The 18,139-nt window shown below is 42.7% G+C and overlaps 1 protein-coding gene across 1 annotated transcript in view; it reads right to left on the bottom strand.

Moving 5' to 3' along the window:
• Positions 1–3,132: 3,132 nt before the first annotated feature.
• The window catches only part of LOC122792250 (interferon alpha-inducible protein 6-like), a 194,918-nt gene continuing 179,911 nt past the window's right edge, over positions 3,133–18,139 (bottom strand). The window contains exon 5 of the mRNA XM_044060000.1: positions 3,133–5,115. Within this exon, the coding sequence (XP_043915935.1) occupies positions 5,024–5,115 (92 nt within the window). The 3' untranslated portion in view covers positions 3,133–5,023. The remainder of the gene's footprint in view (positions 5,116–18,139) is intronic.

Here is an 18,139-nt window from a genome sequence, read left to right as displayed (position 1 = left end):
GAATTGTTTTTGGTGTTGCACATTAGTAGTGATATAGAGTTGATGGATGGCTGGTACGTGAGGCTGAAATGGTTTGGTTGTAGTAAGGTGGAAGAGTGACAACTTTTATCTTGATGCCACAGCTGGTTGAGAGGTAAGCTTTGGGTAAGTCATGGAAGTAATAGTGGCTTAATGTGGTCATTCAAGTATGAGGAGAATTGATGGAGTAGACTGGAGATACATTGTGGGGCTTGTGTGAGAGAAAGGAGTATGCTTATGAAAAAAAAAGAATGTTGTAGATTGGATTAGAATGCATGACCATTTGGATTGTATTTGTGAGTAAGGTTTAAGAGTTCACTATTTTATGTACAGAAAGTGAATGTTGAAAGGTGGAGGTCAGTGAGGGGTACATATCGTGTAATGGAAGTTGTACCAGATAAGGCTGCTACATTAACATTTTTATTTGTGTGTGAATGCTGTGGCTAAAGTTGTGCAGGATATTTAAGTGGGAGGGTGGTGAGATGTAACTGTGCAAGGAGACCATCAAGTATAAAAGTGATGAAATGGGGGATGGCTAGGAAATGGGGGTGGGAAGCGAGCAAAGTGAGTCCATCCCATTTAGCGGGAGTCAATTGGTCTGCACATAGGCACAGATGCCGCACATCAGCCACAGTCTCTACCACCAACAAATGGAAAAGAAGTTAACTCGAAGCCTTTTAGGTTAACAGATACAGAGATAAAAGCGAAACACAGCAGCCAGTTTACAAATGAGAGTGTCCTGGATTATAGCATTCATGTTTCCAATCCTTAACTGCCAGGTAAGCTTTATGGAGTTGTAAAGAAGTTGACAGACTAAGAAGCCTTGCCTACTTAATAGTATGCCGATCAGAAAACTATGCAGAAGAGTGGCTCTTTACAGTAGAGCTATGATATACCAATATACTAAAGCAGTTTAGTGTCTCTGACAGGTTCTTATGGAGGTTTATGTGTGTTTTTGCTCTTTTTTTATTTGCTTGGGCAACCACACTTCTGTTGCAATAGGTCTGCACAAAATGATATCCAATAAAACAAAAAAAAAATAAATTTGTTTTGCTTTTATGCCATTCATCAGTTGCATTCAGACTCATGTTTCAACACTTTAACATTAAATTGTCCCTTAAAAGTACCAGCAATGTCTGCAACCATTACTTTCCTTTATTGTACCTTTTCTTCTCATCTGTAGTACGACATATTCATCTTAAACACATTTGTAATATGGCAGAATATTATAGAATTTAACAGTTCTACAATGACATATTGCTTGTTCCAAAATCAAGATACAAAATATTATAATCAAGATACCGAAGTCTAATCACATTGACAACATGAAACGTTGCAGTGCAAGGCATCAAATGCTACTACTAAATCATCATTTGTGTAAAGAGCCTGCATCCCATCACTGCATCCTCATTATTGTGGGGACTCTGCTCCAATACCTCCAGTCTGTAAATATGTCACCTCCATGATCAGAGAAACTAAGACAAAAGGAAAAAATTCAAAGAAAATGAAACCAACCTTTCTCCTTTTTCTTCAGGTTATATGGTACCAGAGAAGCCATCACATTGCACTTGGTAAAACACATTTATGAAACTTGGACAACATAAATAATTCACAAACACATTCACAGTATTAAGTATTGACGTAATATAACATGACAAACTATAGTACTCGTGCATTTGGCTATTAATTAATTGTAAGTATATACTGTTTGAATATAACTTCACTGTAAGTTGATTGTAATATTTGTTTACCTAATGCTTGATATATAAATGCTACTAAACTGACAATCATCTTTTACCTCCCTGTTTCATCTTTACACATTATGTTTTAACATGCACAGGTATGCAGGAGAGAGTTACTGGACTAGTGTAATACATCCAAGTGGCATAAATATCGTGGTTTACAACTACACACTATCACTCTAAATTAATATTCAGAGGTAGCTGTCTCCATTACACTCATACCTCTCAACGTCTTAGAGCAAGAAATCTGGACAATGCCATAAAAGTGGGACAAAGGCCCAAAAATAGGAAAATGTTTAAATATTTCACTTACAAACTTAGAAAGTTGATAGAACAAAAAGGTTTTGCGTTAGCATGAATTTTCTAAAGGGTATGAAGTCTGAAACTCAACTATCATTATTTTATAGTTTCAGTCTTTACTGATTTGCCTCTAATTTGCCAGAAAACCACAATTTTGTGAAAAGCAGACCAAAATTAATAGGCAAAAATCTAGACATTCTGCAAAAATTTGTACAGTTGAGAGGTATGAAACACTACGCCTTTTCTTGAACTGGTGGAAAGTACTAAGGGGACAGTGCCACCAAGATGCAGTGATAAAAATACATGAGACAGAACATACCGTACATGAGATACAGTCACACCTGTTAATGGGTACTTACCCTAATGTGCAGACATCCTGGTTTTCCCTGGTGTGATCACCAATTTATATATTCACTAATGACAGCCTTAACTAATGGGGAAATCTCATGGAAGCATGCATTCTCTCTTGAGATGCTAGTGACCCCTTGCACATTTCTGTATTAGCAGAAGCCATCAACAGGCGAGTTTGGAATTATCTCCATCTTGAATTCATTTGTAATTCCAGGAAAGTGCCTTGCTACAAATAAACTGCTTTGCAGTCTTACTCAGGCTTTCATCTTGATTTAACAAGGTCTCTCCTCACCTGATACAGTACAGAATATTCCCCTTTTCAGTTTAACCTTCCTGACTTCATGAATGCAGATGGCTCTTGCAAATGTCAGCTGCCCTATCATCATTTGCTATGTATCTGCATTAGTATACATATCTAAGAAAACATTAATATGTACTGAAAGCTTCTCTAAACATTCATGAATATTTAAAGAACTATATACTGGCACATTCCACTTACATGTGAATACACATTAGTCATATGCCTGCATACAGAAATATACATAAACTCAACTTCACCACTTTCCAAACTTCTGCATTAATTTACTAATATGTGCATGTACCATCAACTTGGGCAATGTCTTTTTTATCTTTGTGGTTCATATAGTTTGTCGGTTAACACTTTTTTAGATTTGTTTATTAAGAACCGAATGAATGGTATCATACAAAATTAAAACAGAGATAAAAGTACACAATCACAAAATTTAATTAAAATAAAAATCAAACATGTATTACTGACGTGAAACATAAGCTTAATGATTCAAAAAATCAAATTTTCCAACCATTCATTAAACCACTGCAAAAAATATACAAGATGCAAGGTATTAGGTGGACTTAACTGACACCTTCAATTATTAGTCCAGACAGCCATTCTGCTATATCATTAATATATAAAAAAGACAGTATGTATTGCAGTATTCATTATCTGAGATGATGAAATAAGCAAGTGGAGCATTTCCTGCCAAAAGCTATACAGGTTAGGAATATATACATATATATATATATATATATATATATATATATATATATATATATATATATATATACCTGCAAGTCTCTGATATTTATTCTATTTATTCTTTGTATTGGTTGTGAATAACTATATACAAAAATATACAAAAAATGCACACATGTACACAGACACACACACAAGCACACCTACACATGCGCATGCACATATGGCTGGATGATCACTGTATTTCTGATTGGTGGGTGGCTATGCATACTCTTGTATGCACCTTCAGGAAACTGTACATTACAACATTGTCTGTCAGAAGTGGAAATTATGTAATGTGTTCTTGGAGAGGAGCTAAGAAACTGGAATGGCTGCACACACCTATAAGGCATAACCCCATTATCCTTCTTTTGCTACTGATGTTGAATATCATAATCTGGGACACTGTACCACTCAACAAGTTGTAATTTCATGTTAAGGCCAACAGCAGAGAAATAATACAAATACTGTCATCGCCATGTATTTTCTCATTTCAAACAAAGATTATTAAAGTGAAAAAATTTCTCACTAGACATTTGATATTTGCATATTTTCTAACTGTAATTACCACATTTAATACAAAAACATTCTGTCTGCAACCCCCACTCTCTTTCGACTTCTTCCGTTAGGGGTTGCCACAGCGGATCACCGGTCCACAGATTGATTGGCAGTGGAGTTTTTATGATGTCAAGTTGCTAGCCTGGCACCCAACCTTCATAGAAGGCACACGCACATACACCTACCTGCATGTCTTTAAAACTCACTTGACTGCAGGGAGGACATGCAGACTTTGCACAGAAGGCCCTCCAGCCAAGAATCAAACTGGACAACATCTTGTTGTTAGGCAACAGCACTAACTGCTGCACCACCATGGCCAAAGTCTGCAACCCCCCCCATTAAAATATTAATTCTATATTCTCCCTTGACAGAGAATATTCAAAAATGAATTAAAGGCTTATATCTGCTTGTAAAGCTTTCCTGGTAAAATCATAGCTTTCATAAGAACTGCAGGACTATATATTTTAAAACAGAATTACAAAAACTTCATCTAGCCTTATATGGGACTTTGTTTTTGTATAACATTTAACTCTATCAACACCTAATAACAGTAGCCAATGTGTAGCTGTAACTATTATATCTCATGCTAGCTATTTGGTAAAATCCATTCTCTTCCCACCATGATAAACGGAGAGTAGACTATCAGAACAGCTTAAAGGGCTTCTGTATAAAATGATACAGTCTGAATAACCAGGTCATGTCATAGTATATACAGCAAGCTCCTTATGGTATCGAATTTTTCACTGTACTCTGCAGTATAATTCAAGTAGTGAAAATCCTGCCACCTGGCGGTTCATCTTCATGTCACATCTGTATTAAGCTGAGTATAGTCTTTGAAATGCTTCTGTACTCATCTGGGTAGAATCAGCTGCTTACATTATCATGGAGTATAATCTGATAGTTGTTGGAAAACTGAGTTTCTAAATCTTGCAGAGATAAAAATTCAGCTTAGTGAAAGTCCTTAAGAGATAAAGACACGCTCAACGGTCTTATTCATGATCTTATGACACAAAAGTGCTGTTTATTTTTTCTTCTTGCAGATAAAGTGTTCATGAAATTTGTAGCCTAATTTTGCTCCTAGGGTTCCCAGCTCAGACTTACTCGATGTGGCTCCTGTAATGAAAAGTGTATAAATACATTAATGAATGGTGAGAAGGTTCAAAGACTGCACATCATGCAAGTTATTGATTAATATATTGATACTCAATTTATCCTGTTCAGGGTGACCCAAAGCATATCCAAGCACTTTATTTACTTATTTTACATTTCTGCACTGTGTGGACACACTAAATCCAGAGACCCTTTTCAGGTACGATTGGGACCAAGAAGGGACTTTTACATAAACCATAGCTGAGTTTGTGAGAAGTACATGCAAATATGAATCATGTTCACATTAACATAGTTTAGACTGTTAAACATTGACAGTGTTACTAAAGATAGGAACAACATTTATTAGAGGTGTATATAATTAAATAAAGTACAGTGTAAAACACAGAACAAGCTCTGGATAGGATGCCATTCTATTCCATTACAGGAGACACAAACACATATGTAGGTACGTGAGCACCTGCACTCACACTTACACTATATGTCCTCCTACTGACAATTTAAAGGCTTGCCATTTCTCCAGTCAATGTCTCTGTGATTTGAGATGGAAACCACAGATCCCAATAAAAACATACAGACACAAAGAAAAGACACACAAACTCTACACAGAAGTCACTCAGCCAGAAAACTAACCACAACACCAAGTGGTATGAAACACTAATGCTGAGATCTGCAGATTTCTATCACATTCCTTAGAATTCAGCAGTTGCATAATGTTGGCTACAATTTGCAGAATATCTGCTACATCACAAACTCAGTAATCATTGTGACTAACAGTATGCATAGTTTACCCATAGTATCTACTTCCACTTGAAAATTAACTCAGCTTTCAACAATAACTTATATATCTATATTTTAAGAACAGATCACTCAAACATTGGCAATGCATTGCAGTATTCAGGACATAAAAAGGTAAAATAATGTTAAATTTTTGAAGGAGTAGCAAAACTCACAAATCTCTGTTTCTTAACTATAGCACAATCCTACAGGTGGACAGCTGGTGATTGGTATAAACTCATTTGCTTCAGGCTTTACATTATCTCGCCCATATAGATGCAGTGGTGACAATGGAGGAAAGTACAGTTGTGCAAATTATACTTACCATAACAATAGTTGTTTGAATTCCTTGCTGCTGCAGTAGCTCTTGGCTATATGGGTTGTATCCTGTCCAGAATACAACTGTTCAAGTTCAAAAGCACTGACTCCCTCTCACACCCACACTCTGACTACTATTTAGCTAACCCCTTGCAGGGATATCAGCAGTCATACAGTAGACAATTTCTTTCCCATACAGGGACAAAGAGCTTACTAATCCTGAGCCACTAAAAGATATAACAGTAACAGATAAAGTACAGTTTTGTACCTACCATAAATGTAGATGATCGAGTGTATACACTGCTGCAGTCATTACACTTGGGTTATCTTGCCGTCAGGCGGTTCCCCAGTCGGCCTGAGTTCCAAAGTCTTGGTCCGGCGTCGGTTGCTGTCGCCTCCTCCCTGACGTCAGTGCGACAGGGGTATATAAGATGCAGCCGACGTCATTTTCTTCAGTTTTTCTTGCCCCAGATGTCAGGTGCCCCCAAATAGGTAGGCAATTCAAATTGCTTATAAAACATACATAAGAAAAGCAAACAACTTTCAGCTACCAGCAAATACTCCCCATAGGTAGTAAAGGGTAGAAGACATAGGTACGTACCAGCAAGTAAGAGGGGAAGGAGGGAGGGTAACCTGGACTGCAGCAGTGTATACACTCGAACATCTACATTTATGGTAGGTAGAAAACTGTACTATGTTCATCGTGTTACACTGCTGCAGTCATTACACTTGGGTAGAATCCCAAAGCTGAGGTAGGGTGGCTGGTTCTATAAGGCATTAGGGGTGGCTATAAGGCCCTGCAGCACTGCAGTGGCAAAGCCAGCTCTGGATTTAGAGTAAAGAGGCAGATGGTAATGCTTGGTGAAGGTATGTACAGAACTCCAAGTTGCTGCTTCCAAAATATCCTTGGTAGGTACTCCTCTGAGGTAGGCAGTTGAAGTGGCTGTTGCCCTAGTGGAGTGAGATCTAATGCTACTAGGTACAGGTTTCCCATGGTGTGTATAGCAGAAAAGTACAGTTTTGTACCTACCATAAATGTAGATGTCTGATAGATATGCAACTGCAGTCCTGACATATGGGTTGCCCTGCCTCAGGCAGCCCTTCGGTCGGACGGATTCCAAAGTCTGGGTCCGGCGTCGGCTGATGTCACCTCTTCCCCGACGTCAGAGCGGCTGGGGTATAAAAGCATCAGCCGACGCCATCTTCTTCAGTGTTTCTTCCCCAGATGCCAGGTGCCCTCCAAGGAAGGCTAAATTTAGAGAATGGAGAAAAAATTCCAGACATGCACAACAGTAATAAACAGATACACCATAACAGATATCCCCAGCTAATTTGAAAAAGGGGGAGTGGACCCAAAAAAGAGGATTACAGAGGGGTAGGAGGGAGGGAAAACCTGACTGCAGTTGCATATCTATCGGACATCTACATTTATGGTAGGTACAAAACTGTACTATGTCCTTCAAGAATGCAACTGCAGTCCTGACATATGGGTTGAATACCATAGCCAAGCTGGGGGTGGTAGGATCTAAGATAAGGATGGTGTAGCTAAAATACCCTGCAGGACTGCAGAAGCAAAGCCTGCTCAGGATCTGGAATATAAAGGCAGGTTGTAATGTTTGGAAAATGTATGCATGGAGCTCCATGTAGCAGCTTCTAGAATGTCCTTTGTAGCCACCCCTCTTAGAAAGGCTGTGGAGGTGGCTGTAGCTCTGGTGGAGTGTGGCCTGATATTGGCTGGTACACCTTTTCCATGGAAAGAGTAGCAGAATCTGATGCAGTTTCCAATCCATTTTGAAATTGTTTGTTTGGAAATTGCCTTTCCTTGTACTCCAGCGTAAGCTACAAATAGTTGGTCAGACTTTCTGTTGGCCTTTGTTCTGTCCAAGTAGTAGCGCAATTGTCTGTGTATGTCCAAAGTGTGCAGAAGCTTTTCTCCTTTATTTTGAGGATTGGGAAAGAAAGTAGGCAGGTGAATTGCTTGATTTAGAGAAACCCTGGATATCACTTTTGGCATGAATGAAGGATTGGTTCTTAAAGAGACTCTGTCCTGATGGAAAATGAGAAATGGAGGTACTGCCATGAGGGCCTGTATCTCCGAGACTCTTCTTACTGAAGTAATTGCCAACAGGAAAACTGTTTTCCAGGAAAGAAATTGCAATTCTGAAGATGCTGCTGGCTCAAAAGGAGGAAGAGTTAATTTTTCCAAGACGAAGTTGAGGTCCCATGCAGGCACTAGTGGTTTTCTTGGAGGTTTGATATTATTTATCCCTCTTAGAAACTGTCTTAGCAAAGGATGTGAAAACACAGGTGGATCACAGTTGTATTTTGCTGAAATTGCTGAAGCGTGTATTTTTATGGAAGAATATGAAAGGCCATTGTGAAGCATTTCTGTCAAGTATTCTAGAATCTGTGGGATGCTCATTACTGATGCATCCTGACCCTTGTTGGTATTCCAGATGTTGAATCTCTTCCATTTGGCTGAATAAGTTTTTCTGGTGGAAGGTCTGCGTGCTTCCAGTAAGATCTCTTGAACATTTTTGGAGAGAGAGATATGGGGAGAAGTCATGGAACCCTCCAAGCTGTCAGTTGCAATGTTTGCAGGTTGGGATGAACAGTCCTGTAATTGTGCTGAGTTATAAGCAGCGGCCATTGAGGCAGGGGCCACGGCTTGGTACGAGTTATGCTCCTTAGTAATGGATACCAGTGCTGTCTTGGCCAGTCTGGAGCTATCAAAATGCCTTTCGGTTGTTTTGCTTTGATCTTCAGCAACACCTTGGTCATTAATGGTAGAGGTGGGAATGCATAGATTGTTAGAGAATTCCAGCTGAAGGAGAGAGCATCCATTCTCCAGGCTTGAGGATGGTGTGTCCTTGAGCAGAACTTCTTCAGATGATGATTGAGGTGTGAGGCAAAGAGATCTATGTCCGGCCTTCCCCATGCATGAGTTATTTGTGAAAAAATGTCTGGATGCAACATTCATTCGTGCGGGTCCATAATGTTTCTGCTTAGACTGTCCGCCAGAACATTGTCCTTGCCTGGAACAAACTGGGATTGCAACTGTATGTTCAGTTTCAGGGACTTTTCCCAAAGAGTCATTGTTAGTCTGCAGAGGGGGTAAGAATGGGTGCCTCCCTGTTTGTTTATGTACCACATAACAGTGGTGTTGTCTGTCTTTATTAGCAGATGACCTTGCTGAAAAAATTTTCCGAAGGCCTCAATTGCATGAATCACTGCCAACATCTCTTTTTGATTGATGTGCAGATGCAATTCCCGGGGTGCCCATTGCCCTTGAATGCATCTGCCCTCCATATGCGCCCCCCATCCATGATCTGAGGCGTCTGTTGTAATGGTTTGGCTTGCTTGAGGTTTGTTGAAAGGCATGCCTTTGTTTAGCTGGCTTGCTTGTGCCCACCACAAAAATTCCTTTTGTAGACATGGAATGAGTGGAATAATTGCTTCTAAGTTGTGGCTGTGTTGAGACCATAAACTTTTTAGGTTCCATTGTAGTTTTCTCATGTGTAGTCTTGCCAGTGGAATCAGAAGAATGCAAGATACCATGAAACCCAGGGCCTGCAGAATTTTCCTTGTAGTCATCTGGGTGTGCTTTGCTAGGCTTTTGAAGTAATCTGGTAATTGTTCTTGTTTTTCTTCTGTGAGGAAAGCCATTTGTGAGTTTGTGTCCAGTTTGGCTCCTAGAAAAATTATTTGTTGGGATGGCAGCAGTCTTGATTTTTGAATGTTGACTGGGTAAGTGAATGACATAGTCCAAGTTTCTTATTAAGGCTTGCTTGCTGTCCGCTTGTATAAGGCAGTTGTCCAGGTAAGGGTATATTTGTATCCCCTGAAGTCTGCAATGTGCAATTACTGATGCCAGGCATTTCGTGAATACTCTGGGCGCAGTAGATAAGCCAAAAGGCAATGCTGAGAATTGATAGTGCTCTGATCCTGCAAGAAATCTGAGGTATCTTCTGCAGCTGTGTCTGATTGGGACATGCAGGTACGCCTCCTTGAGGTCCAGAGTAACCAGCCAAGACCCATTGCCCAGCATGGGAAGAAGTTGCTGTAACGTCAGCATTTTGAATCTTTGGCACAATGAGAAAAGTGTTTAGAGCGGACAAGTCCAGTATAGGTCTACATTGCTTTTCTTTTCTTGGAATAAGGAACAGTCTTGAATAGAATCTCTGGCCTTGTTCCTGAGGAGGAACCTTTTCTATTGCTTTGATTTGTAGCAGCTTTGAAACTTGTATGAGTGCCTCTGCCCTTTGATTTTGTCGCAGGTTTGGCATGCCTTGTCTTGTTGGTAAGGTATGGAAGTGGAACCTGTAACCTTTGTCTATTATATCTAAAATCCATTTGTCCTTTGTAAAAACGTGCCAATTTTTTGAAAATAAAGATAATTTTCCGCCTAAAGATGCTTCTCTTTGAGCCTTGGTCGGCGGTGTCAAAGTCAAGTCATTGTGATTGCCCCTGTGGAGCAGTAGAAGTCCCTGCGCCACTTCTCTGATTAGTTGGTTGCCATTGGCGGCCCCTGTAGGAGCCTCGGTATTGCCCTCTACCTCGAGCACACCTGTTTTTTCCCCATTGGAACTTGTCTGTGTCTGGAAAGGACCAATTCTTCGAAGGCCAATTCCTGCTGAACCTTGGTGGCTGAACCTGGAGGAAATCTTTGACTGTTTGTACTGATTTAGCCTTTCCCTCAATTGATTTCAACACACCCTGTGCATTGTCACCAAATAGCTTGTGTTTTTCCAGAGGTGCATCTAGAAGCTTTACTTTAACATGATCTGGCAATGCCTGTTCTTTCAACCAAGCATGTCTACGTATGACGGCCCCTGTCATAGCTGCCCTACATGAAGCTTCCAATGCATCATAACCACACTGAAGAAAATGATTGCTAACCTGCTGAGTATTATGAACCAAATCCTGCAAGGCCTTTCTATCTAAAGGCTCAGAAGAGGCTAACTTTTTCTGCAAATCATCCAGCAAGAAATCCTGATACTGAAACATATGAAAAAGACAGTTAAGAGCCCTCATGGCAAGGGTGGTTGAGGTATAAACTTTTTTACCCCACCTCTCCAGGGATCTAGATTCCCTGTCTGCGGGCAAAGGATTTTTGGCCGTGGAAGTGGCCACACCTTTGGGCCCCTGGGAAATAGTTTCTAGATCAACAGAGTGGGCCTTAAAGAGATGTTTATGAGTTTCAGGAACCCTGTAATATCTATCTGGCTTGACAGGGGCAGGAGGGAGAGAATCAGGAGAAGTACTGGAGTCTGTGTACACATCATCCAATACATCTAAAGTACAGTTTTGTACCTACCATAAATGTAGACGTCCGATAGATATGCAACTGCAGTCCTGACATATGGGTTGTCCTGCCTCAGGCAGCCCTTCGGTCGGCCGGATTCCAAAGTCTGGGTCCGGCGTCGGCTGATGTCGCCTCCTCCCCGATGTCAGAGCAGCTGGGGTATAAAGGCATCCGTCGACGCCATCTTCTTCAGTGTTTCTTGCCCCAGATGCCAGGTGCCCTCCAAGGAAGGCTAAATTTGGTGAATGGATAAAAAATTCCAGACATGCACAACAGTAATAAACAGATACACCATAACAGATATCCCCAGCTAATAGAGGAAAGGGGGATGGACCCAAAAGGAAAATTGCAGAGGGGTAGGAGGGAGGGTAAACCTGACTGCAGTTGCATATCTATCGGACATCTACATTTATGGTAGGTACAAAACTGTACTATGTCCTTCAAGAATGCAACTGCAGTCCTGACATATGGGTTGAATACCATAGCCAAGCTGGGGGTGGTAGGATCTAAGAAAGGGATGGTGTAGCTAAAATGCCCTGCAGGACTGCCAAAGCAAAGCCTGCTTGGGATCTGCAGTATAAAGGCAGGTTGTAGTGTTTGGTAAATGTATGCACGGAGCTCCATGTAGCAGCCTCTAGAATGTCCTTTGTAGCCACTCCTCTTAGAAAGGCTGTGGATGTGGCTAAAGCTCTGGTGATGTGTGGCCTAATATTGGCTGGCACACCTTTTCCATGGAAAGAGTAACAGAATCTGATGCAGTGTTCAATCCATTTTGAAATTGTTTGTTTGGAGATTGCCTTTCCTTGCACTCCAGCAGCATAGGCTACAAATAGTTGGTCAGACTTCCTGGTGGTCTTTGTTCTGTCCAAGTAGTAGCGTAATTGTCTGTGTATGTCCAAAGTGTGCAGCAGCTTTTCCCCCTTATTTTGAGGATTGGGAAAGAAAGTAGGCAGGTGAATTGCTTGATTTAGAGACACCCTGGATATCACTTTTGGCATAAATGAAGGATTGGTTCTTAGAGAAACTCTGTCCTGATGAAAAATGAGAAAGGGAGGTACTGCCATGAGGGCCTGTATCTCCGAGACTCTTCTTGCTGAGGTAACTGCCAACAGGAAAACCGTTTTCCAGGAGAGAAATTGCATTTCTGAAGATGCTGCCGGTTCAAAAGGAGGAAGAGTTAATTTTTCCAAGACGTAATTGAGGTCCCATGCAGGTACTGGTGGTTTTCTGGGAGGTTTGATATTCTTTATCCCTCTTAGAAACTGTCTTAGCAAGGGATGCGAAAACACAGGTGGGTCACAGTTGTATTTTGCTGAGATTGCTGAAGCGTGAATTTTAATGGAAGAATATGAGAGGCCACTATGAAACATTTCTGCCAAGTATTCTAATATCTGTGGTATGCTCACTACTGATGCATCCTGACCCTTGTTGGCATTCCAGATGATGAATCTCTTCCACTTGGCCGAACAGGTTTTTCTGGTGGAAGGTCTGTGTGCTTCCAGCAAGAATTCTTGAACTTTTTCAGAGAGAGAGATATGGGTCAAAGTCATTGAACCCTCCAAGCTGTCAGCTGCAATGTTTGCAGGTTTTGATGAACAGTCCTGTAATTGTGCTGAGTTAGGAGCAGAGGCCATTGAGGCAAGGGCCATGGTTTGGTGTGAGTTATGCTCAGTAGCAATGGATACCAGTGCTGCCTTGGCCAGTCTGGAGCTATCAAAATTCCTTTTGGTTGTTCTGCTTTGATCTTCAGTAACACCTTGGTCAGTAATGGTAGAGGAGGGAATGCATAAATTGTTAGGGAATTCCAGCTGAAGGAGAGAGCATCCATTCTCCAGGCTAGAGGATTGTGCGTCCTTGAGCAGAACTTCTCCCGATGATTGAGGTGAGAAGCAAAGAGATCTATGTCCGGTCTTCTCCATGCACTTGTTATTTGTGAGAAAATGTGTGGATGCAGCATCCATTCGTGTGGATCCAAGAAATTTCTGCTCAGCCTGTCCGCCAGAACATTGTCCTTGCCTGGAACAAACTGGGATTGCAAGTGGATGTTCAGTTTCAGGGACTTTTCCCAAAGAGTCATTGTTAGTCTGCAGAGGGGATACAAATTAGTGCCTCCCTGCTTGTTTATATACCACATGACAGTGGTGTTGTCTGTCCTTATTAGTAGATGACCTTGTTGAAGGGATTTTTCGAAGGCCTCTATTGCATGTATCACTGCCAACATCTCTTTTTGATTTATGTGCAGATGCATTTCCCTGGGGGTCCATTGCCCTTGAATGCATCTGCCCTCCGTGTGTGCCCCCCATCCATGATCTGAGGCATCTGTTGTAATGGTTTGACTTGCTAGAGCTTTGTTGAAAGGCATGCCTTTGTTTAAATAACTTGCTTGAGCCCACCACAAAAATTCCCTTTGTAGGCATGGAATGAGTGGTATTACGTCTTCTAGATTGTGGCTGTGTTGAGACCATAAGCTTTTTAGGTACCATTGTAGCTTTCTCATGTGTAGTCTTGCCAGAGGGACCAGAAGAATGCAAGATGCCATGAAACCCAAGGCCTGCAGGATCTTCCTTGCGGTCAGCTGGGTGAGCTTTGCTAGGCTTTTGAAGTAATCTGGTAAATGCTCTTGTTTTTCCTCTGTGAGGAAAGCCATTTGTGAATGTGTCCAGTTTTGCTCCTAGATAAATAATCTGTTGGGATGGCAATAGTCTTGATTTTTGAATGTTGACTGTGTATCCCAAAGCTTGTAGTAATTGAATGACATAGTCCAAGTTTCTTATCAAGGTTTGTTTGCGGTCTGCTTGTATAAGGCAGTCGCCCAGGTAAGGGTATATTTGAATCCCCTGGAGCCTGCAATGTGCAACTACTGATGCCAGGCATTTCGTGAATACTCTGGGCGCAGTAGATAAGCCAAACAGCAATGCTGAGAATTGATAATGCTCTGACCCTGCAAGAAATCTGAGGTATCTTCTGCAACTGTGTCTAATTGGGACATGCAGGTATGCCTCCTTGAGGTCCAGAGTAACCAGCCAAGACACCTTGCCCAGCATGGGAAGGAGTTGCTGTTACGTCAGCATTTTGAATTTTGGCACAATGAGAAAAGTGTTTAGAGCGGACAAGTCCAGTATAGGCCTCCATTGCTTTTCTTTTCTTGGAACAAGGAACAGTCTTGAATAGAATCCCTGGCCTTGTTCCTGAGGAGGAACCTTTTCTATTGCTTTTATTTGTAACAGCTTTGAAACTTGTATGAGTGCCTCTGCCCTTTGATTTTGTGGCAGGTTTGGCATGCCTTGTCTCGTTGGTAAGGTATGGAAGTGGAACCTGTAACCTTTGTCTACTATGTCCAGAATCCATTTGTCCTTGGTTAAAATGTGCCAGTTCTTTGAGAATAAGGATAATTTTCCGCCCAGAGGTGCTTCTCTTTGAGCCTTGGTCGGCGGTGTGAAAGTCAAGTCATTGTGATTGTCCCTGTGGTGCAGCTGAACTTCCTGCGCCACTTCTCTGATTTGGTGGTTGCCATTGGCGGCCCCTGTAGGAGCCTCGGTATTGCCCTCTACCTCGAGCACGCCTGGTTTTTTTTCCCCTTTGAAACTTGTCAGTGTCTGGAAAGGACCAATTCTCTGAAGGCCAATTCCTGCTGAATCTGGGTGGCTGAACCTGGAGGAAATCCTTGACTGTCTGTACTGATTTAGCCTTTTCCTCAATAGACTTCAACACATCCTGTGCATTAGCACCAAAAAGCTTCAGTTTTTCCAGAGGTACATCCAGGAGCTTTACTTTAACATGGTCTGGCAGTGGCTGTTCTTTCAACCAAGCATGTCTACGTATAACGGCCCCTGTCATAGCTGCCCTACATGAAGCTTCCAATGCATCATAACCACACTGAAGAAAATGACTGCTAACCTGCTGAGTGTTATGAACCAAATCCTGCAATGCCTTTCTATCTATAGGCTCAGGAGAGGCTAACTTTTTCTGCAAATCATCCATTAAGTAATCCTGGTACTGAAACATATGAAAAAGACAGTTAAGTGACCTCATGGCAAGGGTGGAAGAGGTATAAACTTTTTTGCCCCATCTCTCCAGGGACCTAGATTCCCTGTCCACGGGCAAAGGGTTTTGGCCGAGGAAGTAGCCACTCCTTTGGGCCCCTGAGAAATAGTTTCTAGATCCACAGAGTGGGCCTTAAAGAGATGCTTATGAGTTTCAGGAACCCTGTAATATCTGTCTGGCTTGACAGGAGCAGGAGGGAGAGAATCAGGGGAAGCACTGGAGTCTGAGTATACATCATCCAGGACATCCAACACTGGAGGGATAGCTAATGGTCTGTGCTGGGGTAACTTAAGGAAGGTACGTAGCCTTTTCCTGGAGTCAGAAAATTCCTGACCCTGCCACTGAAAATGTTCTCTCATGGAGTGGAGAACTTCTCCGAAAGAAATAACCTCTGGAGGAGAGGCAGAAGGAATTGATTCCTCAGCATCAGATTCCTTGTAGGCCTGTAAGGATTCTTCCTGGGTATCTGAGTGCTCTGAATCCCTAGAGGCTTCATCTGAAGAGAGGGAATCTGTCTGCTCAGTTCTAGGCCTTTTATCTGCAGGCGGCTGAGTACCTCTGTCTGGATGTGACTGAGAACCTCTGATAAGAGAGATTAGATCTGCAGCTAGAGTCATGATCTGTTTATCAGAAGAGGGGCCCTGGGAAAAAGATGTAGGATGGGCCTTAGCCTGGCTGGCAGCCTTAGCAGGTGTGAAGGCCTTGATGGACATGGAGACCGGAGGCCTAGCTGCCCCACGTGCAGGTGTAACTTTATCCACTGGTATGGTGTCAGGTAAATCTAGAGCTTCGGTTTCGGGAGGAAAATCAACAACCGGCACCGGGGAAACCTCCAGGACCGAAGTACGCGTTAAAGCGGTGTCGTCGGCCTGGAGTGGTTAAATTACCACCTCCGAAGAGACTGATGCACTTGCGGAGGGCTTAGGCGTGGTATCGGTGGATGACGCGGGCCGAGGAAGTCGGTCCCGGTCCTTACGTTTTTTGGGAATATGTGCTGTCGGTTGTTCCGACGGCATGATATAAGCGTAAGTTTCGCCAAAAAAGTCTTCGGCAAATTCTGCCCAGCGCCTGAGTGTGCGCTTATTAAAGCAAGCACAGGCAGCACAGGCCAAGACGTCGTGGTCTGGGCCCAGGCAGGGAAGGCAGTAAGAATGGAAGTCCTTATGAGGTATTTGTTTACCACAAGACAAACAATTATTAACTTTTTCAATTTTTTCTGACATCGGCTGAGGCAAGAAAAATGTTCCCCAACGGGGTGCTTAGCTTTTTTGATGACTTCGGTAACTGAAAACACAGGAGCTGACCGACCGGCACTTGCGAACTGCTTCTGCTTCAGGCACCGCGCGGCAAGAAAGACTGAAGAAGATGGCGTCGGCGGATGCCTTTATACCCCAGCCACTCTGACGTCGGGGAGGAGGTGACATCAGCCGACGCCGGACCCAGACTTTGGAATCCGGACGACCGAAGGGCTGCCTGAGGCAGGACAACCCATATGTCAGGACTGCAGTTGCATTCTTGAAGGACATCACTGGGGGTATAGCTAAAGGACTGTGCTGGGGTAACTTAAGGAAAGTCCGAAGCCTTTTCCTGGAGTCGGAGGAATCCTGGCCCTGCCACTGAAAATGCTCTCTCATGGAGTGGAGAATTTCCCCGAAAGAAATATCCTCAGGAGGAGAGGCAGAGGGAATGGATTCATCAGCATCAGAATCCTCGTAAGCCAGGAAGGATTCTTCCTGGGAATCTGAATGGCCTGACTCACCAGAGGCTTCATCTGAGGAAAGGGTATCTGCCTGCTCAACCCTAGGCCTTTTGTCTGAAGGCGGCTGAGAACCTCTGTCTGGATGAGCCTGAGAGCCCCTGATTAAAGAAATTAGATCTGCAGCTAAAGTCATGATCTGTTTATCAGAAGTGGGACCCTGTGAAAAAGATTTAGGAGGGTGAGACTTAGCCTGGCTGGAAGCCTTAGCACGTGTGTAGGCCTTGATAGACATAGACACAGGAGGCCTAGCTGCCCCACGTGCTGGAGTAACTTTGTCCACCGGTATGGTGTCAGGCAAATCTTGGGCTTCGGTTTCAGGAGGAAAACCGGCACCGGGGTAGCCTCCAGGACCGAAGTGTGCGGTAAAGCAGTGTCGTCGGCCTGGAGCGGTTGAATTACCGCCTCCGAAGAGACCGATGCACTCGCAGTAGGCTTCAGCGTGGTGTCGGAGGAAGTCGCGGGCTGTGAAAGTCGGTCCCGGTCCTTCCGTTTTTTGGAAATATGTGCTGTCGGTAGTTCCGACGGCATGATATAGGAGGAATTTTCCCCAAAAAAGTCTTCAGCAAATTCTGCCCGGCGCCTAAGTGTGCGCTTATTGAAGCAAGCACAGGCAGCACAGGCCGAGACGTCATGGTCTGGGTCGAGGCAGGGAAGGCAGTAAGAATGGAAGTCCTTATGAGGTATTTGTTTACCACAAGACAAGCAATTATTAACTTTTGCAGTTTTATCTGACATCGGCTGAGGCAAAAAAAGGTTCCCCAACGGGGTACTTAGCTTTTTGATGACTTCGGTATCTGAACACACAGGAGCTGGCCGACCGGCACTTG

This window comes from Protopterus annectens, chromosome 1.part2 (assembly GCF_019279795.1).
Source record: "Protopterus annectens isolate FY-2018-M chromosome 1.part2, PAN1.0, whole genome shotgun sequence".
Classification (NCBI taxonomy): domain Eukaryota; kingdom Metazoa; phylum Chordata; order Ceratodontiformes; family Protopteridae; genus Protopterus; species Protopterus annectens.
Note: the sequence above shows the minus strand (reverse complement) of the source record. Positions and strands in the feature narration are given on the sequence as shown.